This window comes from Astyanax mexicanus, chromosome 22 (assembly GCF_023375975.1).
Source record: "Astyanax mexicanus isolate ESR-SI-001 chromosome 22, AstMex3_surface, whole genome shotgun sequence".
NCBI classification, from domain to species: domain Eukaryota; kingdom Metazoa; phylum Chordata; class Actinopteri; order Characiformes; family Acestrorhamphidae; genus Astyanax; species Astyanax mexicanus.
This window is the reverse complement of record NC_064429.1, coordinates 11,634,639-11,660,797: the sequence shown is the minus strand read 5'-3', so window position 1 is coordinate 11,660,797 and position 26,159 is coordinate 11,634,639. Positions and strand designations below refer to the sequence as shown.

Here is a 26,159-nt window from a genome sequence, read left to right as displayed (position 1 = left end):
GCTGTGTTGTGTAAATCAGATTGTGCTGTTTTAACTGTGTTGTGTAAATCAGATTGTGCTGTTTTAGCTTTGCTGTGTTATTCAGACTGTGCAGCTGTTTTAGCTTTGCTGAGTAAATCAGATTGTACTTTTTTAGCTTTGCTGTGTAATTCAGCCTGTGCTGTTTTAGCTGTGTTATTCTGCTGTTTTATGGTAATATCTGTATCAGCTGATCGTGCAGAGACTCTCGGCGGAAGCCCGCCTCTCCCTGAGCGGAAGTGTGTGTGTTGCTGTGTTGTTGACAGAGTGTGTGTGTGTGTGTGTGTATCTGGGTATAGTGTGAGGGAGACTGTACGGGGTTTTGTATGTAACGGCTGGGTGTAATGGCGGTGTCCCGGCGCTCGTCTCAGCACCACGGCGGCGGGCTCCAGTCCCCCCCGCGGCTCTCCGCCGTCTCCTCGCCGCCCCTGGACTCTCCTCAGGCGGACACGGCCGCGCTGAGCCCCGCGGAGGCCTCTCCGGAGCGGCCGGGCAGCAGCGGAGCCTGCAGCTCGGCCAGCGGGGCCGCAGGCAGCGCCAGCCCGTCCTCAGCGGCCCCCAGCCCGGGCCAGGACAGCGGCGCCTTCCGGGAGCTGTTCGAGGCCTGCAGGAACGGGGACGTGTCCCGGGTGAAGCGGTTGGTGGACGCGGCGAACGTGAACGCGAAGGACATGGCGGGGAGGAAGTCCACCCCGCTGCACTTCGCCGCAGGTCGGTCGGGGAATCTGTGGAATCACTGCGCTGCTGGGCTTCGGGTTGTTTTCCAGCTTCTGTTGGAATTCTCCGTTCCACCTTAAATTCTGCTGCAGTTACATTATGTTCCCACAGGCAGCAGAACGGAACAGCTGTACTAGTTAAGGTGGAACGGAGAATTCCCAAACGAAGCCTACGTTAGCGTTTTATCGGAATTTAACTTTAATTTAACCGATTAATACACATCTATGGGTTATCAATAGCTGCATTGCGATCAATAACAATGTTAAAAGGCGAGATGTGGTACAGATTTAACCTCTAAACATGCCGAATAAACGATAATGGTCACGAAGTAGATTAGCCAAGAGCTAACTAGCCTAGCCTAGCCTAGCTAAACAGCTAATAACCCCCAGGAGCTGTAATAGGCGAGCAGCGAGCAGTGTGTGTGTGTGTGTATGTGTATATATATATATATATATATATATATATATATATATATATATGCACAGATATAACTGATCGAACAGTGTGATTGGTCAGTGAATTGTACGAGCGGATGCTGTGATGATTGATAAAAATTGCATGAACAGTTATTATTGATCAACGGGTTTGATTGGTAGCAGATATTATATGGTTATTGATTTGTGTAATAGACTGTTGTGATCAATTAACCCTAACTCAAGTAGTACAGCATAAGGCTTTGAATACTTTGATTAATACATTGATCATCTTTAAGTGATTGGTAAACATGTCTAAATCTAAAATTATTAATCTTGTTAGTATTATTATTTTTAATCAAATGATACATTTTGCAAGCATCAACTATTTGGGAAATTTAAACTATTGATCAAAATCTATTGATTAAATGCAGTGAGGGGTAAAGAGGTATTATTTACTAAATGTTATTATTGGTAACCAGCAATTCAGTAAAGCATAATTGGAAAACAGATATTATGATTATTAACTGATGAGTTAATTAATAAAAATTATAGTAAGCCCATTTTTATTTTAAATGTTATTTGTAAACACTAATTATTGATCTAGGCTGTCATTAGCAAACATCCAATTTTGATAAGATGCTGCTCTTGGTGAAAATAAACAGCCGTCATCAATAAGTAATACAGCATGAGGCTTTAATTACTTTGATTGATACATTGATCATCTTTAATTACGTGATGTCTATGTCTAAAAATCTTCTAACATTCTTGATCAGATGATGTAATTTATGAACATTATGCCTCAATCAAAGGTTGTGATTGGTAAGCCGATGAGGAAACGCTTTTGTTTTGACCATTGGAACTAATGGTCAAAACCCATTTGATTTAAAAGCAGAAAAAGGTAAACAGGCACTAAATGTCATTATTGGTAATGAGCAGTTGATAGGAAAATAGCTATTATGATTATTGATCACATGTTAAGATTGGTGAATAGCTGTAATTGGTCAAAATTATAGTATATATCTTGTGCTGTCATTAGCAAACAACAAATATTAATAAAATGCTGTGATTGTGGAACATCTGTTATTGATTAAAAGATGCGTACAGAACCTTCTGCATTGAAGTTCTTTAGTAGATCCGTTCCTAATATCTGCAGTCTGGTATAAAGTGTGTTTATGGAGTGTCTCTGACAGCAGTGTAAATAAACGGATTGGCAGTGGAGGGATTAATATAGCCGACGCCTGATTCTTTAAAATAGACCTGGATCAGCTGTGATGCGGATCTGCTGGAACGGTTCTGGGCGTGTGATCGTATATTACAGTCAGTGCTGCTGCTTCAGCCTCAGAGAGGTTCTGCTGGTGTTCTGGGTGTGTTTGGTTCTGCAGGGTCGGGTTTTGATGTGGTTCTGTTGTTTGGTCTCTGCAGGTTTTGGCAGGAAGGACGTGGTGGAGCATCTCCTGCAGACTGGAGCTAACGTTCACTCCCGGGATGACGGTGGGCTGATCCCGCTCCATAACGCCTGCTCCTTCGGGCACGCCGAGGTGGTCAGCCTGCTGCTGTGCCAGGGGGCGGATCCCAACGCCCGCGACAACTGGAACTACACGCCTCTGCACGAGGCCGCCATCAAGGGCAAGATCGACGTCTGCATCGGTGAGCAGATCAGCACCGTCACGCATCTGTATCTGATATTTAAATTACATCATATTAAAGAGGAGATCCGCCCTCAATATCTGCGGGTTTCCACGTTCTCTTAGCATGTCTCAGAAATGGTCATTAAAGGTCAAATTATTCTATAGAGTCAAATCTATGGGCTGTCTAGGATTAGGCAATGTATCAAGAAATATTTGCAAATAAAAATATTCACATTTAGAGCATTTATTTACAGAAAATGAGAAATAACTGAAATAACAAAACAGATGCAGAACTTTCAGACCTCAAATAATGCAAAGAAAACAAGTTCATATTCAGTTTTAAGAGTTCAGAAATAATCAGTATTTGGTGGAATAACCCTGGTTTTTAATCACAGTTTTTTTCATGCATCTTGGCATCATGTTCTCCTCCACCAGTCTTACACACTGCTCTTGGATATCTTTATGCTGCTTTACTCCTGGTGCAAAAATTCAAGCAGTTCAGGTTTTCAATTTGGTAAAATGAAGGAAAAACATCATCAAGTGGTCCCTTATTTTTTCAGAGCGGTATATACACACATACACACACACACACCACTGTTATATACAGAGTGGTGCTGTTGATGCACTGTGGAGAGGGATGATCCCTCATCAGTAACAGTAACGATGGGAAACCTTAGCGGTAAACACACACACACACAGAAGCATCGTGTGTGTGTTTCAGACTCGTGCTGAATGCCTCTGTGCTTACACACTGCTGAGGCAGCATGCTGAGTGTGTGTGATAGAAAGTGACAGCATCACTGGGATGTGTGTGTGTGAGAGAGAGAGTGGCTATAGTCAGGTTCACTCTTGCCTGAGTGTGTTTAATCGTGTGTGTGTGTGTAGTGTGCGTGTAGTAATGGTGTTAATGTCAGGTCTCATAAGAATTCAGTTCGATTTCGATTCATTGAATCATGAAATCGCTAGTTTCTCCTCAGTTGAGTTGAGTGATGGTGAATACATATATAACTGTGTATATAAGTAGAGAAGCTGTGTGCACTGGGTGGTGGTGGAGGTTCAGTTTGGTCTGCAGCAGTGTTTGCTGGTTTGTGTGGTTAGTGGTGTTTGTTAGCTCTGTTGAATTGCTGTGCTAATAGCTACTCACTGTATGGGCTGAGTGAAGCACTCTGCGGAGGGGTATATGTTAGTGGGGTTAAACTGTTTATTCTCTTGCCTTTATGAGACGCTCTACTTTTACACATTCTGCAAATTAAAATGAAAGAGCCGAGCCTGAGTGGATGCAGCAGTGCTCTGGCTGTGTAGGGGTGGAACAAGGAACTGCAGCTTCCTGTAAACTGCAGTGAACCTTAACAGCTTTAAGGATATACTACGTTAGGGAAATATTGATTGATTGTGTATTTTAGCTTAAAATGAGCAAATACTGATACATAGCCTATACAATATATACAGAACAGTAAATTGAACTTAGGAGTAAATAAAAAATAATAAACTGTAATAAATAACCACTCATTATTACAGTGTAATTAAGACATTTGCAACCATAGCTTACAAAACACTCCTCATTTTCTAATGCACAGAATTCTGAATTGTGGATATTGACTCAAAATATATGCAATCAGATTAATTAGTGCGATATGTGAATTTAATAAAACATACAGAATCTAATCTTTAATTTTTTGTGATTATTGTAAATTGTAAAAGTGTTTTTTTTCCTACATCAGAAGCTGGAAATGCAGAACATATTGGAAAATGTGTATATCTGTGTATATTTAATTTAAAAATCTATATTCTATGCATGTGCTTTCAGTGCTGCTCCAGCACGGTGCGGATCCCAACATCAGAAACACAGACGGCAAATCAGCTCTGGATCTCGCAGACCCCTCCGCCAAGACCGTCCTCACCGGTACACACACACACACACCTCACTGAGTAGTGCCTTTGTTATGTAACCCCCCACTGTTCTGATCAGTGTGTTCTTCTGTCCACAGGGGAATATAAGAAGGACGAGCTGCTGGAGGCAGCGAGGTGAGTGTGTGTGTGTGTGTATGTGTGTGTGTGTGTCAGCAGCCACACCCCCCCACACCCACCCCTCCCTCCGTTGCTAAGGGAGTGTGCTACAACAGAATGAGGAGGATACCCATTACCTCCGTATCTTTACAGCTCCTTCAGATTTACACTGGAGCTACGATGCTAATGCTAGGTATCACTATAGTGACGATATCACAATACTGTGATCACAAGACAATTCTCTACGATACTTCACAGCATCTGTGTTGCTAAAGAGGATAAAATACTCCTCAGTGCAACATATTATAGTGCACACTATCAATGAACGCCTATTGGTCTATTTTCATACATAAGGCACACCGGATTATAAGGTGCATTTTAAGTGACAATAGTAAGGAACATGGGTGTCGCACAGTAATCTACACAGAAAACTGATTGTTTGGGTGAGTAAAGCGCTTCCGTTTATGTACATTAAGCTATCAGCTAGCAGTTTGCCCCACGTACCTCGTTTTATACTCACCTCTGAATGGCAAAAAATCAAGTGCTGTAATAAGCGGCTAATGCTAACACTGAACACTGCCCCAGCCTTAGTGCTGGAGAAACTTCACTGAAACTCCTGTATAATGCTGCACTTTAGGGGGGAGGGGGCGTGGCTTAGGGAGTATTGATAATGTATCACAAACGAAAATTATATGATATTTTGCAATATTTTGTCCCACCCCTGCCCCTACTAAAAGTAATGGAAGCTTATGTGCAGCAATTATACCTCAAATTGACTGATCATCAAACACGTCCTACTGGACTAACAAGCACTCAATGAGCCCAGTGAATCTACAGCATGACCTAATGTAAATAAATATATATGTATAAATGTGTGTTTGTGTGTGTGTGTGTGTGTGTTCTTTCAGGAGTGGGAATGAGGATAAGCTGATGGCTCTGCTGACTCCACTCAATGTCAACTGTCACGCCAGCGATGGACGCAAGGTAGCTCATACACACCTGCACACACTTCACACACACACTCACACACTGCATTATATCCTGTGATGCACTATAATTCGATCATATATATTTTTTTGTCTGAAACCTAACAATAAGAAACTTTTTTCTGAAGTCTGAATACAAAATACCTTACATTGCATTCACAGATTTTCTTAATAAATTGAGTTAGGCATAAATTCAATTATTATTGTATAATATATAAATTATTATTGTAAATTACTTTTGGATTTTCTTTGTCTTATTATTTTTTTTTTAAGAAAATGTCATTGTTTGGTTCAAATTTCTGTCTTTTTACTTATCCGGTAACATATATCTACTTATATATATATATATATATATATATATATATATATATATATATATATATATATATATATATATATATATATATATATATATACAGGTGCTGGTCAACGAATTAGAATAATTTGAAATAGTGCAATCATGAAATTCCTTGAATGCATTTTTTGTGCAGAAAGCAAGGACAGGTTCACCGCACCTGTCCTACTCGTTAGACTAATCACAGAACTCGTTACCTGGAAAAAAAATTTGCTCGGCTGAGCTTTCCAAAAGGCCCATTTAGGCCATTTAACTGTGACACTGTTGTTTTATTGAATTAGAATAATGGAGAAACCGTTTCATTGAATTAGAATAATTTTTATTATAATTACAATCATCACTTTCTCAGTATTTTGTGGCTGCCCCCTTGGCTTGTATGACTGCCTGAAGTCTCTGCGGCATCGATTTGACCAGCTTGTCGCAAGTTTCCGCACTCACAGCTTCCCAGGCAGTGGCGATGTTCTGCTTCAGTTGGTCCAGCGTAGTAGGCTTTCTGTCGCGAATTTTCCGCTTCACGATGGCCCAAAGGTTTTCAATGACATTGAGGTCAGGCGAGTTGGCCGGCCATGCCAAAACTTGCTGTTTTTTAGTGAACCAATCTTTGGTCGACTTTGCCGCATGAGCCGGTGCAAGATCCTGTTGAAATATGAAGTCTTCTTTGCCAAACTGTTCCTCAACAGTCGGAATCAGGAACGTTTCCAGAACATCTTGATATACGGCAGCATTGACAGTCTTCTTGAGGAAGCAGAGTTTCCCTACACCTCGAGCGGACATGCATCCCCAGACCATAACACTCTGGGGAAACTTGACGGATCTTTTCACGCACTCGTGGTTGTAGGTTTCGCCACCACGACGCCAGACACGAGGACCTTGGTCACCGAAGGAGATGCAGAAGCGTGATTCGTCACTGAAGACCACTTTCTGCCAGTCTTCAGCAGTCCACTCGCCGTGTTCTTTGGCCCACTTCAGCCGTTTCTCCATTTGTTTCTTGTTCAGCATCGGTTTTACTGCTGGAACACGAGATTTGAAGCCGAGTTCGCGCAGACGACGGTAAGTGGTTGATCTGGAGACGTCAGCGCCGGTCTGCTTGTTCCACAAGTCGGTGAGCTCGGAAGTGGACTTGAAACGGTTGCTGACTGCGATCTTTCTCAGCTGCTTGTTGTCGCGAGCAGAAGTTTTTCGGACGCCGGAACAGTTGGTGCGCTTGCTGCAGTTTTTCTTGAGAGCTTTGCAGACGGAAGACTGGCTGATGCCGAGCTGCTCAGCAATTTTAGTTTGGGTCAAGCCTTGTTGGCGAAGGGCTTGAATTTGAGCCACTATTCCGGTTGAGAGGTTGCGCTGCTTACCCATGATTGATTTTACAACTTAGAAATTCTACTCAACCCTGACTTTATACTGCACAGTGAACACTCTTCACAGAAAACAAAAATTCGAGCATTTATTCTAATTCAATGAAACGGTTTCTCCATTATTCTAATTCAATAAAACAACAGTGTCACAGTTAAATGGCATAAATGGGCCTTTTGGAAAGCTCAGCTGAGCAAATTTTTTTCCAGGTAACCAGTTCTGTGATTAGTCTAACGAGTAGGACAGGTGCAGTGAACACCTGATTTGCTTTCTGCACAAAAATGCATTCAAAGAATTTCATGATTGCACTATTTCAAATTATTCTAATTCGTTGACCAGCTCCTGTATAGTTCTGCTTTTTATTCAGTGCATCCCTAGATATATCCACATATTATTAATATTTATTATTATATTATTATATTATTATATTATAATATTATATATTATATTATTAATAATGGGGCAGATGTGTGTTGAAGGTTCCCATCACTTTAAAAAGCACATTCATTTATTTATTTATATATTTATTAATTTTACAGATGATCAGGACACTGTAATATATGATAAACTAAAGAAAATGAAAGAGGCTCTAATAGAGATTAGTGTAAATGGTTTAATGGTTCTTGGTTGTGATGTAAAGCCTCTGTAATGCGGTTCTGTTGGTACAGTAGATCTGTGAAGATTAAATATCAATATTAGATTTATAGAGTCTGAAATCAGAACACTTTATCAGTCCCCGCTCTGTCTGTCTTTTTTGTCTGTCTGTCTGTTTATTTTATTTATTTATTAAGCGTGTGTGTGTGAGATCACGTTTGTGTGTGTGTGTGTGTCTGTGCTGGCAGTGACCCAGTTGTGTTGGGCTGTAGTGAGTGGAGTTTGGGGGCGGGGTTAAGCTCGTTTTGTTATGTGTGTTTTTAGGTCGTCTGTTTCATTTCTCTAAACACAGTCTGCCCACATCTGGACAGCGGTTACTTCAGGACCCGTCCCACTGTAGAACCCTGACCCTAATATCAATATTAATGTTTACCTACTCTTCAGTTATAATTACTTAAATAAATACCTTTAAACTGTTACCCACACAAGAACGTGTGGGATTGTAATTCTTTCCAGAATTATAATAAAAGTTGCCAGGATATGAAATTAGACTGATGGGTAATATTTACTGAGCTCCACATACAGAGGTCTGTATGATGTCTCAGCATGTTGTAGAGAGCTGTAGAGGTTCCTAATGTTCCTCCTGTGATAATCCATCCCATAATAACTCCAGTTTTCTCTATACACAGTAGCTGGCGATTGGGTGGTGAGGGGTATAGCATTGTTGATAGAGCGTCCAATAGCATCCCTCACATTTTCTATATTCTATATTCTATTATAGATCTGGAGATACAGCAGCTGGAGATGGTTCAGTATCTGCAGTGTTTTTAAGAAGTGGGGGATCAGATATTTTATATTTTTGTCTTGAGAAGTGTGAGGTTCTGAGGTGTGTTCAGTGGAAATTAACTGTGGAAAAAAATATAACAGAAAAAATATATTTAATGATTGTATATAAACCACAAACAAACTATTAAAAATAAATGGCAATTTCAATTTAAAAAAGGGCTGCTTTCAAGAGTATTGCTATTATTTGTCGTGTCAAATGTTTGCAATTATTATTACGTCCAATACAATATTGCACACACCTGGTGTCCTCAAATGGGCAGTGCCAAGACACGTTCATTTTTAAGAAGTAGGATTTGTCGAGACAAGTGCTCAGTGCTGAAAAATGGGCAGATTTCAGAGAGAAACAGTGTATAAACGTTATATTTGGCGATGAATTACATGCTTTTCCACAGTGAGTAATTGCAGACTCACCCGGCTCCAAAATCACCCACAAGAGTGCGCAAGAGTGAGAAATAGTGATGCCGTGCTGAAGATACGTCAGTTGGACCTTTGAAGCTCTTTCTTTGTTTAATCCCATTGGCTGTAGTTAGACTCACAGTCAGCGACTGGTCTAGATATTAAACCTGCTAGATATTGGCTGGTGTCTGCTTCACAATCGTCTTTTCGAATTTTGACGCCAATCTACAAACAAACAGTTGGTAGCTGGGAAACCGGAATAAAATTCTGTAGTGTAAAGAAGGGTTATTACACTGTATGATAATAAGGTGAAGTTGAAGATGGCTTGAGGATAAGTGGGTGGGGCTAAAGACGGTTTTACGCACTGGCAGAACCAATCTACAGTAGCCTACAGTGTTCTGCCCTTTGTGCTCAGCTTGAATGTAGTGATCGGACAGCAGCTCTGTGTTAAAAAATACTGTAACTATATTTAAAAAATATCCAAAATTGGCTCAGGTTTCAATTATTATTTAAGTATTTATAGTAGATGTTCACACATGCCTGATGTTTTCTGATCTGGATTAATTGCTGTGTTTTGCTGCTCTGTTTCTGTGTACGATCTAAGAGTGTGTGAGGCATATCAGACTATTTAAAACAGTTTCTATATCTGTGTGTGCGTGTGTGTGTGTGTGTGTGTGTGTATGCTGTGCAGTTGCTGTTTTTATGAGTTAAGTAAAGAAGGTCTGAGATGTGGGGATTAGCTGTGCATGAGTTTCTGTCTAATGATTCAGTGATTCAGTAAATGATTCAGTAAATGACTCGGTGACTCATTGAATGATTCAGATGTTTTTAGTTGTTTTTAGATTGCAGGGCTAATTTATGTTCTGCTTTTTTATGTTTCTGACGACGTTCAGTCGACCTCACAGAAAATGCTGGTAAGTTTTCTGTAAAGTGAAGAATCCGTATGATTTGCACTTTTTTCATTTTGTCCTAAACCTCCCTAAAATCCATCCATGACCTCTCTCATTAATCGCACTGAATATTCATCATCAGCGTCTGCTGGAGTCTGAGCTGACCTGGGAACTGTACCTCACAGCAGCCTCTCTCTGATAGACAATTATCTTGGACCCAGTGTTGGGGATTGTCCAATAGGAATGCTCCTCTGCTCTTTTCCTATTGGCTAGGCCTGATTTTGGGCTGATGATAACTGGCTGATGGAGAGAGGCTGCTGTGTGGAACAGCGCCCCCTGGAGCTTTTCCATATCTCTACATTTTGTTTATTTATCTGTTTATTTATTTATGTAAATCACCTGCTTCTGCTCGAGCCCATCCTGCTGCACGCTGTCACCTGAAGCCCCGCCCACAGCTGTGATCAGTGTTGATGTTAATGGATCAGTTTGATTGGTTGTGATCGGGAGTGAGGAGCATGAAGTCCTGCGCTGTTTGATGCTTCCACACATTTCACATGTGATTATTCACATCCTGACCATCACCTGTGTGTGTGTGTGTATGTGTGTGTGTTTGAGGAAGAGTGAAGAGGTTGCTTAGCGACTGTAGGTAATGCAGTGATGTAATGGTTGTTTCCACTGCATTTACAGTTTGTACTAATATATCTAATTAAACACACCTGGGCTAGGTGTGATCTAACATACCTGGATCTTGTCTAATAAATACACCTGTTCTAGGTGTAATCTAGCACACCTGGACTGGTTTTAGTCTAGTATATCTGGTGTATCCCTACTCTACTACACCTGACTGTACTCTAGCACACTTGGCTCTAATTAAGCACACCTGGACTGGCCTCAGTCTATTCACATACTGTATTTCTACTCTACTCTACCTGCTTCTAATATAGCACATCTAACTATAATCTAAAATCTAATACACATGAGTTTGCTCTATTTCCAGCACTCCTAGATCTTATTTACCTGGCTATACTTTAAACACCTGCACTGGCTGTAGTCTCACACACCTGCCTGTAAATTAACAGTCATAATCTGTAAAATAGTTCTTGGTAAACACAGTTTTAATTAAGTTAACACACCTGGTTTAGTACTTACTGTAATTTATTACTCCTTGGCCAGGTATAATTTGGCACACCTGGTTATAATTTAATTTTAAATAAATGGCTTAATATGTTATTCTGTATATCTTGGTTGTGATCTGGCATGCTTGACTGTAGTGTAATCAGGCTCACCTGGAGTTTGTTGTTTGAACACCTGAAGTGAGTTGTGCCTGAAGTTTAACAAACAGGGTCTTATGTAATCATGTAATACGCCTGATTCAGAGCTAGAGCACACCTGGCTGTGTTATGGAATGCAGAAGTGTGCAGTTAATGGTGACCTGGATGTGATTGTGAGTTTGTATCAGACCCGTGTGTGTGTGGATTGGGGGGAGTGTGTGTGTGCGCTTTCTCACGTCACTGATGTATAATCTCCATCACCATGAAAGAGCATGATTGATCACTCCAGCACTGCATGAGAGCGCAGCCATTCTCCAGCGTCTGATACCTGCAGTCGTGTGATTGATTGATTGTGTATTTAGTTAAATAGTGCAGGTATTTGATCAGTTCTGTGTCTGGGCTGGTCATGTGATTGTGAATTAATTGTGAATAGGGCATCTAGAGTGTGTGTGAGTGTGTGTGTGTGTTATCTAATCACGTGTGTGTGTGTGTGTGTGTGTGTGTGTGTTTCAGTCGACTCCGCTGCACCTGGCTGCCGGTTATAATCGTGTTCGGATCGTCCAGCTGCTCCTGCAGTACGGAGCTGATGTCCACGCTAAAGACAAAGGGTATGTAAAACTATACCATTGTAGCGCCGCCCATTTAGCCTACAGCACTTTAGCCCCACCCACTCAATTTAAAACTATGTAGCTCCGCCCATTCAGCCTTATTTTCATTCTCACATTCTCTCTCTCAGTGGTCTGGTTCCGCTGCATAACGCCTGCTCATATGGTCACTACGAGGTCACTGAACTCCTGCTAAAGGTAAGAAAAAACAATGATCGACTCTCTTTATGATCAATACCCGATCAATACTCAGTATCGACACATACAGAACCTAAACGCGCTTCCATGTGGACAATCCTGTACCTAACTCGACTATGACTTTTTTTTTTTTGTTTCAGTTTTTTGAGTTAATTAACTGATTCCCCACTTGACTCTTGAATCATTTCTAAATGACTCACTACATGATTTGAACTAGAATCCAAAAGTGCCTTTAACTGACTCACCACTCGATTCAGAATTGTCTATAACTGACTCGCTACACAACTTGGACTCGCCTTTAAGTGACTTGCCACTTTATTCATTGTCATCTTTAACTGACTCAGAAACTCGACTCAGACTCGTTAGTCTAAAAGACTGTCTACTTGACTCTTTAGTTGACTCTTAATTTAAATCAGATTCGCCTTTAACTCACTCCCCACTTTACCCATGCTCTCACTTTCAACATAACCTGAGACTAAACATAGTTAGTTTGTGTGTTGAGCTCAGTATGCCTCTATAATCTGATTCTTTTGGAAACTATTCAGTGCATTATAATCGTGTGTGTGTGTGTGTGTGTGTGTGTTTGCAGCACGGTGCGTGTGTGAATGCGATGGACCTGTGGCAGTTCACGCCGCTGCACGAGGCGGCCAGTAAGAACAGGGTGGAGGTGTGTTCACTACTGCTGAGTCACGGAGCCGACCCCACCCTCCTCAACTGCCACAGCAAGAGCGCCATCGACCTGGCCCCCACCCCTGAGCTCCGGGACAAGCTCACCTGTGAGTAACACACACACACACACACACATCAGTAATCCAGATATTTTCTGGACATTATCTGGAGGAGATATCAGTCAGGTGTTCTGGACATTACCTGGCATGTATCCTCCGAGGTCTGTAGTTCAGTGTCTGGGTAAAGTCTGAAGGAGCCCTGTGTGAATAGAGCAGGTAATTTCTGAATAATTCACACTGAATCAGGCACCACACTCTGTCTGTCCCTCACCTAAACCATGCAGAACATTTCCTGTAGTGAAACACATCTCGCACCATAAATCTCAAGAGAAATACCTGCTGTTTTCACACCTGATCTAACTCACACAATACCTAAACTTTACATTTGGTGGCTAAAGGATAAAGTCCTTTAAAAAGCCTTATTCTTCAGACATCATCTGTAATGAAACTGGCTGAACAGACCTTGACCTGCTCTATTTTAGAGCTCTAAGAGTAGTCAATTAATTACATTTAGAGATGCAGGTCCAAACCTCTTATAAGTAACACCACAGTGATAACAGTCCCAACAGAGACAGGAAAACTCCCTCAAACTAAGAGGAAGAAACCTTGGGAGAAAACCAGACTCTGGTCGACCCAAACAGCAAAAACAAAGACCAGATTACTGTCTCCACAAAAACATAAATTGTACAGAAATGTTTCTGTGTTAAAGGACCTACAAAAATCCTCTTTAACTCCACAGTTTACTGAGCTCACTGGACAGTTGAGGGTGTTATGTTACAGGTTAGACAGAGAATTTGGTTTAATTGGTTTAATTGTTTTATTGTGTGTTTTATTGTGGTTAGTTTGAACCAGTTTAACTTTCCCTCCTGTGTTTCTCAGATGAGTTTAAGGGGCACTCGCTGTTGCAGGCAGCTCGGGAGGGAGACCTCGCCAAAGTGAAGAAAACCCCACAGGAGATCATCAGCTTCAAACACCCCCACTCACACGACAGCGCTCTGGTACACACACACACAGAATTATATTTTAATTAGAGATGTACAATAATATTAGAAATTTAAGAATTAACAGATAACAGTTTGTGTTATAACATATGTCTGTGTCTGTTCTCTCTTTGCGTGCGTGCGTGTCTGTGTGCGTGTGCGCATGTGTGCGTGTGTGTGTGCGTGTGTGTGTGTGTAGCACTGTGTGGTAGCGTCTCCTCACCCCAAGCGTAAACAGGTCACAGAGCTGCTGCTGAGAAAAGGAGCCAACATCCACGACAAGAACAAAGAGTGAGTTACACACACACACACACATGCGTTTAAAAATAAATGTATTGACAGTTATTGAAATGCTAAATATATAATCTCTCTCTGTTTTACTGTAGTTTTATGACTCCGTTCCATGTTGCTGCTGAACGAGCTCATAATGATGTTCTGGAGGTCCTGCAGAAGCACGGAGCAAAGGTTTGAACACACACACACACACACACACACTATATACAATATACAATACACATATATATATGTGTGTATATATATATACTATGTACAGTTGTAGGTCAGAGATATACTTATACGATTCAGTTCTCTGCAGCATGAAATACAGAAACATTCAGTTAAACAGTTCCATCATTTTCTGTTGCTGACTGCAGTTTAATATAATATAATATATAATATAATAGTGATCTATAATGTGTTTTGTCTGCTGCAGGTGAACGCGGTGGATACTCTGGGTCAGACCGCTCTGCACAGAGCCGCTCTGGCCGGACACATCCAGACCTGCCGGCTGCTGCTGAGCTACGGCGCCGACCCCTCCATCGTTTCCCTGCAGGGCTTCACCGCCGCACAGATGGGGAACGAGGCGGTGCAGCAGATCCTCAGCGGTGAGGAATCAGTGATTCCTGTTCACATGGCGGGAGGTGATGTTCTTAACAAACGATCAAAAGCTTCAAATGTGACATTTTACACACACTGTTACTTTCTATTTTCGTCCTTTACTGAATTTAACAGCCTGGAAATCATTGTTTAAGTCTCTCAGAAGTCTGATTTATTATTGCTCTATTCATAAGACATAAGATGTTCAGCATAAAATAAAATAGAAAAAGTTCTAGTTTATATATATAATAAATAAAAAAAACATTGAACACTGGTGGTGAAACTTGCACTATACTGTACACTACAAGCACTGATATACACTGGACTGTCCCTTGTACATTCCCCTGTCCCTTGTGGCGCCCCCTACAGGAGGCATGTATGATTATTGATTATATGATTAGAATATTGAAATATTTAATATTTTTTAGAAAATGTTCCGGCTCGAAACTCGGACGTGGATTATCGCTTCCTGGAGGCGGCCAAAGCCGGAGACCTGGATACAGTCAAGGTGAGTGTGAATTTTTTTTTACACACACTCCCAAAAACACACATGTGAAATAAACTGAAATTGTAATTAATGATTTGTGTGTGAGAAATGAACTTTAATGTGTGTGTGTGTGTGTGTGTGTCCTGCAGCAACTGTGTTCTCCTCAGAACGTGAACTGCAGGGATTTGGAGGGTCGTCACTCCACTCCGCTGCACTTCGCTGCTGGTTATAATCGTGTAGCTGTGGTGGAGTACCTGCTGCACCACGGAGCTGACGTTCACGCCAAGGACAAAGGGTATGACCATCTTTATCATCATCTTCATCATCATCATCCATAGGCCTCGCACAGGAACCATTTTTGGACAATATTGTTATTGGACAATTATTTTGCCCTGATATAATAATGCTTTATTTACACATTATGCCTAAAGAGCAATTCATTTAAGATTATTAGGCAAACATTGAGCCTGTAATATGAATGTATACCCTGTTTTTTAAAGAAAAACATAAATGTAAATAGAAACAGAATAGTTCACATTCCAACTCACTGATATTAATAAGCGATATACATTCGTCAGCAGAAATGATTGAGGTTATGTTTATATTGTGTATAATAAGACCTATTTATCAACATAATTATAAAAATGTACTCTGTGTGGCCAGAAATCCTCTTTACATAATGTGAAATTGATCCGTATTGGTGATTATTATACATTTTATATTTAATCTTTTCTGTCTCTCTCTCTCAGGGGTTTGGTTCCTCTCCATAACGCCTGTTCGTACGGTCACTATGAGGTTGCTGAGTTGTTGGTGAGACACGGAGCCTCGGTGAACGTTGCTGATCTGTGGAAGTTCACGCCCCTGCACGAGGCAGCGGCCAAGGGCAAATACGAGATCTGCAAACTACTGCTGAAGGTAAACATGTGGATCATATAAACATTGTAGAGCGCCCCCTACGCTTCCTGTAGTGTATTACAGTCTGTCAGAATGAGCGTGTATTGCTACAGCAGGTTGTAACAGTGGTGTGTGTGTGTGTGTAGCATGGTGCTGACCCCTCTAAGAAGAACCGTGATGGTAACATGGCGCTGGACATGGTGAAGGATGGAGACACTGATATACAGGATCTGCTGCGCGGTGACGCCGCCCTGCTGGACGCAGCGAAGAAGGGCTGCCTCGCCCGCGTTCAGAAGCTCTGCAGCCCCGACAACATCAACTGCAGAGACACACAGGGCAGGAACTCTACACCACTACACCTCGCAGGTACACACATCACACACACACCTCACACACACACACAGACATATATTTACACAGCGATGATTAAAATGTTTGTGAACCCTTTATAATTTTCTATATTTCTGCACATATATCAGCTTAAGTCCTAAAAGTAGATAAAGAGTTCATCAAATTTTACTTGCTCATTTATTTATTAAGGAAAATATCCAATATTGTGTGAATGGGCAAAGCCTGTTTTATTTAAAGAAAAACAGGCATCTATCAAACTCGGCTCTTCACAACACGTTTTAGACTTGAGAAAAAGAGTTTGAAATGATTAGAAAACCATCTCTAAAGAGTTTAGACTCCACCAATCCACCGCCAGACAGATTTTAGGTCGACCAACAGAGATCACTCCAAGAGCAAGGCGTGTAATTGTTGACAAGGTCTCAAAGGACCTCAGGGTAACTTCAAAGCAACTGAAGGCCTCTCTCAGATTGGCTAACTTTAAATGTTCATGAGTACACTGAGTAATAATGATGGGCATGGCAGGGTTGGAAGGAGAGAGCCTGTGATTTTATTGCTGCGTAAAGTAATAATTAATCCACTGTTTGATATGTTGTGTTAGCTGGGTATAATAACCTGGAGGTGGCGGAGTATCTGCTGGAGCACGGTGCGGACGTGAACGCGCAGGATAAAGGAGGTCTGATCCCGCTGCACAACGCTGCCTCCTACGGGGTGAGAGCTGAACTGCAGTTACGCCTGCTGTACATCTCACTACACCTGGACTACAGTACAGTACTGTCTCCTACAGCTCACACTCACTAATCACCCTCTCTCTCTCTCTGCAGCATGTGGATATCGCAGCGCTGCTGATAAAGTTTAATACGTGTGTAAACGCGACGGATAAGTGGGCGTTCACTCCGCTGCACGAGGCGGCTCAGAAAGGCCGGACTCAGCTGTGTGCGCTGCTGCTGGCACACGGAGCCGACCCCACCATGAAGAACCAGGAGGGCCAGACTGCACTAGACTTAGCCACGGTACGATACTGTAATAAACCTTTACTAAGATTGTGCTAACACTTCGATACGGAACTGTGTTAATACTGTGGTAATAGTAGTAGTGAGACTCTGTGCTAACAGCCACTGTGGCTTAGCTGTGCTAAAAGTGGCTACTGCTCCCTACTGTACTGAGACACTCCACTGTATTACTGTATAGGGCTGCAACAATTAGTCGATATAATCGACAATGTTGATTATTTAAATTAGTCGACTACAAATTTCATTGTCGACTGATCGTTCATTTGTAAAAGTACTGCCTTACACAAAGTGCTGGAGACAGAAGCGCAATGGCTTACTCAAACAGTTTAAATTCAGCTCTGTGCCCAGACACAAATTACTGTACTGAGACTAAGCTCTGACCTGCTCTCCTCCAGGCTGATGATATCCGGGCCCTGCTGATGGACGCCATGCCGCCGGACGCTCTGCCCAGCTGTTTCAAACCCCAGGCCACGGTTCTCAGCGCCACCTTAATCTCTCCTGCCTCCACGCCCTCCTGCCTGTCCGCCGCCTCCAGCATCGATAACCTGGCCGGGCCCCTGAGTGACGGGGCCACTGGCGGGGCCAGCGGCGGGGCCACCGGCCCGGCGGACGGAGCGTCCGGAACCGAGCGGAAAGAGGGAGAAGGTGAGAGGAGGGGAAAATACAGCTTACCTGTTTTACTGATTCTGCTGTGAACACTCGTTTAGTAAAGCTCTATCTGTGTGTGTGTGTTCTCTCTGCAGTTACTATGCTAGACATGAACATCAGTCAGTTCCTGAAGAGTCTGGGTCTGGAGCACCTCAGAGACATATTCGAGCGTGAGCAGGTGAGGCTTCATGACTTATCTTCAGATCCTGGGGAGGTGAACGTCTGTAAAATTTCTGACTGATTCACGCGGCATAAGGAATATCAGTATAAATGACTGAGATGGGAGCAGCTTCTCGATTTATACACTGCCTTCGCCTTCAAAGAATGTGATGATAACTCATATAACTATAAAAATATTTATAAAAAATGAGAATTTATTTAGACAGTTAGCAGCTACATGTTTATAACACATGTGTAGTCTATAGGCTAAGCTACACAACAACTTACCTAAAGTTGCAGAAGCCCCGCCCCTCTAAGGAGAGCTTTATGTATTTTTTTTTCTCTTGAGAATTTTGAGGAATATTATCCAATATTACACATTTATGTGCAGTAAAAGTATGTAAACCTCTTTAAGGGTGAAAATAGTCAGGCATTTGAGCATTTTCTGTGATTAGTATGCATATTGAGCTCCTAGTTTGCTTGTACGAATACATATTGTATGGCCGGTTAGGTTATCAAACATGCTAATTCACCAAGCTACCTATAGAGGGATCTACCATTAATTTTCTCCCTCTCTCTCCCTCTCTCTCTCTCCCTCTCTCTCTCTCTCTCTCTCTCTCTCTCTCTCTGTAGATCACTCTGGACGTGTTGGCTGATATGGGTCATGAGGAGCTGAAGGAGATCGGTATAAACGCTTACGGACACCGACACAAACTCATCAAAGGCATCGAGCGGCTGCTGGGGGGTCAGCAAGGTCAGTCCCCTGTTCACACCTGTTCAGGTACTCTGTTCACACTCTGACTTTATCAGTGTCTTTATTCTCACGTGTCTGTGTGTGTTTCTGTGTGTTTTTTTTCAGGTGGGAACCCGTACCTGGCCTTCCACTGCACGGCTCAGGGCACCGTCCTCATCGACCTGCCGCCCGACGACAAGGAGTTCCAGTCCGTCGAGGAGGAGGTAAGAAAACCTTCAAACCCAACAATTGATTAGACAGCAACATATAACTTAACCATGAAGTGTTACCTTAGGGCATGGCTGGGTTGGGAATGGGTGAGTGATGTTGATTAAACACTGGCCAGTGTGCTCATGGCAAGGCCGTGTAATTATGGGATTGGATGGAAGTTAAAGTGTGGGGTCTTAACATTACTCCATCCACAGTGTCGTAAACTTGTGTAGCGGGAATACACCAAATAAGCTAATATTACCACCCACAGTGGACAGTGCCGTGGAGTAGGGGGTAATGATGGTGAACAGCAGTGTCTGGCAAGAATTGTCCCTGTGATTCTGGTCCAATGATGTTTCACATGCCCTAAACAAAGCTTTTGCTACTGTTCTACTGATAATAATAATGATGATAACGATAGACAACAATTTCTGTGGTGTGTGTGTGTGTGTTCAGATGCAGAGTACAATCCGTGAGCACAGAGATGGAGGGAATGCAGGAGGAGTTTTCAGCAGATACAACGTCATCAAGGTAAAGAAGATAAACACGATAATACTCTTCACAATCAAAAGCGGTGTGTGGAATCTGTTCCCACCAATCAGCATCCAGATAAAGTACTGATTTTAGCCATGCAGTACGGTATACAGGTTTAAATGTAAATTAAATTGTGTGTGTTTGTTTTGTGTGTGTGTTCAGATCCAGAAGGTGGTGAATAAGAAGCTGCGGGAGCGATACACACATCGGCAGAAAGAGATCGCTGACGAGAACCACAACCATCACAACGAGCGCATGCTGTTCCACGGTAAAAAACAAACGCTTACGTTTTGGGGACATTTGACAGATTTAGAGGGACTCACTAATTGGGTTGACAGGGGATCATTTTACAAATATAGGGGGCATGCAGCAGGTCAGAGGGGATATATTACAGATAGGTGAGAGATGTTACAGGTGTGATACAGGTCACTGAGTGCTTCTGTTTCCGTGTTCAGGTTCTCCGTTTATAAACGCCATCATCCATAAAGGCTTTGATGAGCGGCACGCCTACATCGGTGGGATGTTCGGAGCCGGGATTTACTTCGCTGAAAACTCGTCTAAGAGTAACCAGTACGTTTACGGCATCGGAGGAGGAACCGGCTGCCCCACACACAAAGACCGCTCCTGCTACGTCTGCCACAGGTGAGAGAGCCCCCTGCAGGCTGTGACACAACACCTGCAGCACATGCAGTGACCAGAATAATGAAGTGCACTTTTAGCTGGAGCTGGAGTTCACTACAGGAAACTTTGAAGCTCAGCTCACTGGAATCACTGAACTAGTTTTTTTTAAATGAGTTCCTTTTTTGTTTAATTTATTTTGTATTTATTTATTTATTACTATATCATTTTTAATGTAATGTTTTTTATTTTGATTCCTATGTTCGTAGTTCATTATTATTTATTTTATCATTTCTTATCATTCTTTTCGTATCATCGTTTTACTTTACTTTTACTATTATTTCATATTTTATACAGTTTTTACTTTGTGTTTTATGTGTCAATTTGTTTTTATGGTCTTTTAGAAACCTGTTTTTTTCTTTTTGCATATATATTTTATTCATCTATATTAAATGTTGATTTAAAATAAGTATTTCTTTTATTATTTTTTTTTTTACCAATTTATTCGTTATTATTTATAATTTCTTACTCAATGTTTTTAACCCATTTTAAACTGTATATGCTCGGTATATTACAACATTGTAAATGAGATTCACACGTAATGTACTCCCAAGTGAAAATAAAGCTGTGAACAGTCGATTGATTGATTGATTGATGGATGATATTTGTATGCGTATATGTTTGTGTAACATGTGTTTTTTGTGTGTGTGTATTGCAGGCAGATGCTGTTCTGCAGGGTAACTCTGGGAAAGTCCTTCCTACAGTTCAGTGCTATGAAGATGGCCCACGCTCCTCCGGGTCATCACTCCGTTATCGGCAGACCCAGCGTCAACGGCCTCGCGTACGCCGAGTACGTCATCTACAGGGGAGAACAGGTACAACACACACACACACACACACACACACACACACACCAGACTTCTCAAGTGCCTTCTCACGCAGGCACAACATATTTCTTTTACCCTAATCGCGTGAGGGAAAGAGAGGGAGAGGAAGGGAAGTTAGCTCCCCTTATGTGCATATTCATGAAGCACATGCAAAACAGAGAGGGTTCTGATTGGCCTGTTCTTTGAAAAGACTCGGTCTATCAGTACTTAGTTTTGGGTGGGCAGTGTTATTTTTCCCCTCCTGGATGGGTTTTAGTTGAATAGGAGAAGGAGCATCATGGCTCATCTCACACTACTCTAAAGTAGATCCATGTCTGGTAAAAGTAAAAAACAATGAAAGACTTGTAAAAGTGATTTTAGCATTGCCCATGGGGGACTAAGTGATTGCGTTAATCGTAAATCAACACAAGCTATAATCCTACATCTAGTATGATATCATCACTTATTACACACACATGAACACACAGCAGCACAAACCCAACTTTTACATCAACAATAAACAGAATAGTAAATAAAATAACATTGCTGTTCCCGTAAATGAGCTGCTGGAGCTCCTTCACAGTGTCAACCAGCAGCTCAGTTTCCTCTGCTGAGAAGAGTTTGTTGGACACAATGATGAGCAATTGACGATCTGATTGATTAATTATTTCACATTACGCCCAAAATTAACCACACCCATGTTAAATTGAGAGAAATAGTACTTGACTTTTGCTTTGCGTTTTAAACCGAGCAAGTTGTACTTTTCCCGTTGTTATGATAGCAAAGATACACTGACACGCTCTAAATCAAGCTGCACACCTATAGGTCACTGAAATATTGTCCTAAGCATCACTGATGTAAAGCATTATCAGTTATTTGAGCACCATCAGTCTGATTTTAATGTGTTTAATCTTGTGTTTGTCGTATTTTTCAGGCTTATCCGGAATATCTCATCACCTACCAGATCGCCAAGCCGGAGAGCACCCCCCAGTCCCCCACAGGAGCCGAGCAGAAATCATAGTCTCTCTCCTCTCCTTTATCTCTTCTCTTCTTCTCTTTCATCTCCCTGTGCTCTTTATCTCTTCTGCCCCCCCTCCCTCCTGCACACACACATTATCTCTTTATCTTTATCCCCCCTTTTCACTAAAACATTCTTGTGAATATTGCACAAAAAGAAATGTGAACTGTACCATTGACTGTTGTCTTACCCATGGAGTTGCCATGTATGAATTATAAATTTGCACTTTTAAAGTGAGTTATTTAAGTTATTTGAGGAGCAGTTGGATTGTGAAGTGTATTGTACAGGCAGTGGAAAGAACCATGTAAAACACATTGTGATTGAACCCGAGCTATTTGAGTTGTATTTTAAAGAAAGGTTTTTTTTGTTTTGTTGACTTGATTAATTTCTTTTAAATAAACCTGGTCAGACCATCAACGCAGCTCAAATCCAACATTTATTCATTTATTTATTTATTCACATGTTCAGAAAATTTAACAACTTTATTTACATTTGTATTATGTTGATCTCTTTCCTGTTAAATATATTTTCTTTATTTATTAATGTATTTACTAAAGTTCAGCTTATTACAAACAAATGTGTTCAGCAGTTTAGGAGTACGCATATATCCAAAACAGTTTAGCTCCACCCATTCAGACTACAGCATTTTAGCTCCACCCATTTATCATTCTACAGCAGTTTAAACCCAACGCTTCTGCCTAAAGCACTTTAGCTCCACCCATTCAGCTTACAACAGTTTAGCTCCACCCATTCAGCTTACAACAGTTTAGCTCCACCCATTCAGCCTGCATAAGTTAAGCTCCACCCATTCAGACTTTACAACAGTTTTGCTCCACCCATTTAACCTACAACAGTTTAGCTCCACCTATTTAACCTACAACAGTTTAGCTCCATCTATTCAGTATACTACAATTTAGCTCCACCCATTCAGCCTACATCCGTTTAGCTGCTCCCATTCAACCTACAACAGTTAAGCTCCACCCATTCAGCCTTTACATTTGTTTAGCTCCACCCATTTATCATCCAGCAGCACTTTAAACCTGCTTCTTCAGCCTGTAGCAGTTTAGCTCCACCCATCCATCTTATATCAGTTTAGCTTCACCCATTCTTCTTACGAGAGTTTAGCTCCAGCGTATCTTTCTACAATAATTTAGCTCCACCCATTCAGCCTACAGCAGTTTAGCCCTTTTTTAAGTGCTGTTCTGTAAACAGTTTGTATCAGAATTATTGATGGAAACTACAGAATTATTGTGTAGTAATAATTACACAGTACAGAATGCTTGTGTAGAAATTAACAATAACTGCTTCATAAATTTATGGAAACTCTATGAGCTAAAAATGACGATGTATCAGAAATAGATGATGAATGTAGAAGCCGGAAGCTTCAGAAGAATGAGATCATACTGGCTGGACGGGTGTGAAGTTGAGGGTAGATGGGTAGCGGTAGGTAGGAGTCGTAAGGGTTAAAGGGGATGTATGAGTTAAAGGGGATGTAGGGACTGTAGGGGACGTAAGGGTTAAAGAAGCTGAAAGGGTCGTAGATCTCAGGGTAGATGACGGGCTGTGCGGGCGGAAGCGGAACTGGCGCAACCGGCACCGGCGGAACGGGTACCGGCGGAATGGGCACCGGGACCGGCAGAACCCGCAGCAGGTCCTGTTCAAATTAAACACAAAGACAAGAATTCAAAAACAATAATCAATAAACTTCAACCAATTAAACAAAAACATAAACTCAATAAAACTATTCCTACTCTGAATCTTCTCAATCTCATCTTCTATCCAGGATAGAGAATCCTAATTTACCCATTTTATCCCCAATTTACGCAGCCAATTACCCAACCCACTCATTAGGACTCCCCCTATCAATAGGGATGCTCCAACACCAGGAGGACAAAGACCAGCACACGCCTCCTCCGATACATGTGAAGTTAGGAAAGCGCAGCGACTCGGTTCTGATACATCAGCTCACAGACGCAGCCTTGTGCTGATCCACATCACCCTAGGAGTGATGAGGGGAAAGAGAAGAGTGCCATCTACTGTACTGTACCCACCCAGAGAGAGCAAGACCAACTGAGCTTTCTCGGGCTCCAGCAGCTGATGGCAAGCTGCATGACCGGGATTTAAACCAGAGATCTGATCAGCACCAGATCCCCAGCTCTGATAAATCAGCTGCAGTAAGATCTGTTTCTCTTGATTTGTAAAAAGGATTTGAATGCAGGTCTGTAGAGTAATTCGATAATTAGCTGATAACTGTATGATGTAACTTTAGTAAAGAGTTTTTACCTCAACGCTCAGATTACTGGGCCCCCTCCTCCCTGCCTGAAACACAGAAACACACTGTGATTAATTACAGCTTAGATCACTGTAATTAAAGGTTAGGGTTGTGTTGATACAGAGTGAGATACATACAGGAGCACAGAGCACCACGGAGAGCAGGCCCAGCAGCAGCGTGACCGACCTCATCACCGACCTCCCACCTGAAAAATCACAATAATCACCAACTGACCCACATCACAGCTCACAGCCTGCATGATTACCCTACAGATACACTGATAATACCTGCTGTCTCATACTTATCACTATCGTCATCATGAATATCATCATCACTATTGTCATCTTCATGACCATCATCATCACTTTCATCACATCATCATTACCGTCATCACTATAATCATTGACATCATCACTATCATCTTCATCATTATCACTATAGTCAACATAAATATCATCATTACTATCGTCACTATTGTTATCGCTATCCTCATCATTACTATAATCATTTTTATCGTCTTCACTATCATCACTATGATCACACTTGTTTAAAAAATTAAATATATTCTACATAAATTTCTATGGACATGTAAAAAACAGGGAGGAACTAAGACACAATTGGGCACAATTTGGACACTTTTGGTAATTTTGTTGTAAATATTTAGATATTATTGTCTGTGTTGAGTGATTTTTCAGAAGAGTAAATCTATACTGTTATATAAGCTGTGCACTGACTAATCTGAATTATATACAACTTTATTTTCTGTAGTGTTCTTTCATAAAAAAAAACTATTATATATAATACACTGTATTTTATTAGAGCATTCAGTCGTGTTTAAATGTAAAATTGATATTTATGATTTTTAGTGTGCACTGTATTCACTATGTGCATTAAATTAGGTTGTTTTTATGCAGATTTTTATTGTTTTATAAGTTGTATTTTTACAGTTGTATGAAGTGAATAAGAGTTAAGTGAGGATTTCCTGAGTTAGAGATGAGTGAGGAGGATAACACTCACCTGCAGCAGCAGACTCGGCTCTTATCCCTGCTGTCTGCAGGACCTTCCTCCTCCAGCTTTTATCAGCGCTGACCTCTTATCTCCATCACGTCACGGCTGGGTGTTGAGGTGCTGTTTGTTTGTGCAGTTATTATGGGCTGTGGGCTGGGTAATGGGGTGTGGTTAAGGCTGGGGGATTGTGGGTAATGGTGTAACAACTTCCCTCTGGCTCTGCTCAGGTGTGTCTGTTCCCACAGGTGTACCAACAGCTTGCATTTCCAAAGAATTTCTGCTCATGACAATTTATCGGAAACACCCTCCTTATAGTCCAGTTACACACTGAAGCCAGGCAAGTGTTTCTGATAAAGTGGCCAATTTTACGGTGTTTCTAATAAAGTGACCAGTGAGTGAAAGCACAACATAGTGAGTGTTTCTAACAAAGGGGCCATTTTTAGGGGGTTTCTAATAAAGTGGCCAATTTCTGTGTGTTTCTAACAAAGTGGCCA

At 41.5% G+C, this 26,159-nt stretch overlaps 1 protein-coding gene and 1 non-coding gene across 5 annotated transcripts; one reads left to right on the top strand and one right to left on the bottom strand.

Annotated features, from left to right (window-relative positions):
• The first annotated feature begins 275 nt into the window (after window positions 1-275).
• On the top strand, window positions 276-22,813 carry tnksb (tankyrase, TRF1-interacting ankyrin-related ADP-ribose polymerase b). Of its 4 annotated transcripts, none has more exons than XM_022686817.2 (28): window positions 276-729; window positions 2,574-2,798; window positions 4,586-4,681; window positions 4,767-4,803; window positions 5,694-5,769; window positions 10,203-10,223; window positions 11,984-12,078; window positions 12,207-12,273; window positions 12,863-13,049; window positions 13,881-13,999; window positions 14,181-14,272; window positions 14,368-14,446; window positions 14,694-14,865; window positions 15,286-15,365; window positions 15,494-15,639; window positions 16,094-16,259; window positions 16,385-16,604; window positions 17,188-17,297; window positions 17,411-17,599; window positions 17,995-18,244; window positions 18,343-18,425; window positions 19,040-19,160; window positions 19,266-19,363; window positions 19,806-19,880; window positions 20,046-20,151; window positions 20,339-20,525; window positions 21,220-21,376; window positions 22,302-22,813. In XM_022686817.2, the coding sequence occupies exons 1-28, from the start codon at window positions 363-365 to the stop codon at window positions 22,386-22,388; spliced, it is 3,708 nt and encodes a 1,235-aa protein (XP_022542538.2). In that variant the 5' UTR covers window positions 276-362; the 3' UTR covers window positions 22,389-22,813. The 4 variants fall into 4 exon arrangements, with proteins under 4 accessions (XP_022542538.2, XP_022542536.2, XP_022542539.2 ...); XM_022686815.2 differs by having other exon boundaries at window positions 14,694-14,901; XM_022686818.2 differs by lacking the exon at window positions 10,203-10,223.
• Window positions 22,814-23,804: 991 nt separating this feature from the next.
• Window positions 23,805-26,093, bottom strand: LOC111197439 (uncharacterized). The gene is made up of 3 exons (XR_007428856.1): window positions 25,675-26,093; window positions 24,669-24,862; window positions 23,805-24,039 (listed from the first exon to the last, which is right to left on the bottom strand). It is a non-coding gene; the product is annotated as an uncharacterized LOC111197439 (transcript).
• Between the last annotated feature and the right edge of the window lie 66 nt (window positions 26,094-26,159).

Bases quoted from the DNA above. Each gene is read 5' to 3' on its own strand.
- tnksb (XM_022686815.2), top strand. From the start codon at position 363: ATGGCGGTGTCCCGGCGCTCGTCTCAGCACCACGGCGGCGGGCTCCAG. The intron at 16,605-17,187 runs GTACACACATCA...ATGTTGTGTTAG, and splicing joins TACACCACTACACCTCGCAG to CTGGGTATAATAACCTGGAG. The intron at 21,377-22,301 runs GTACAACACACA...CGTATTTTTCAG, and splicing joins TCATCTACAGGGGAGAACAG to GCTTATCCGGAATATCTCAT.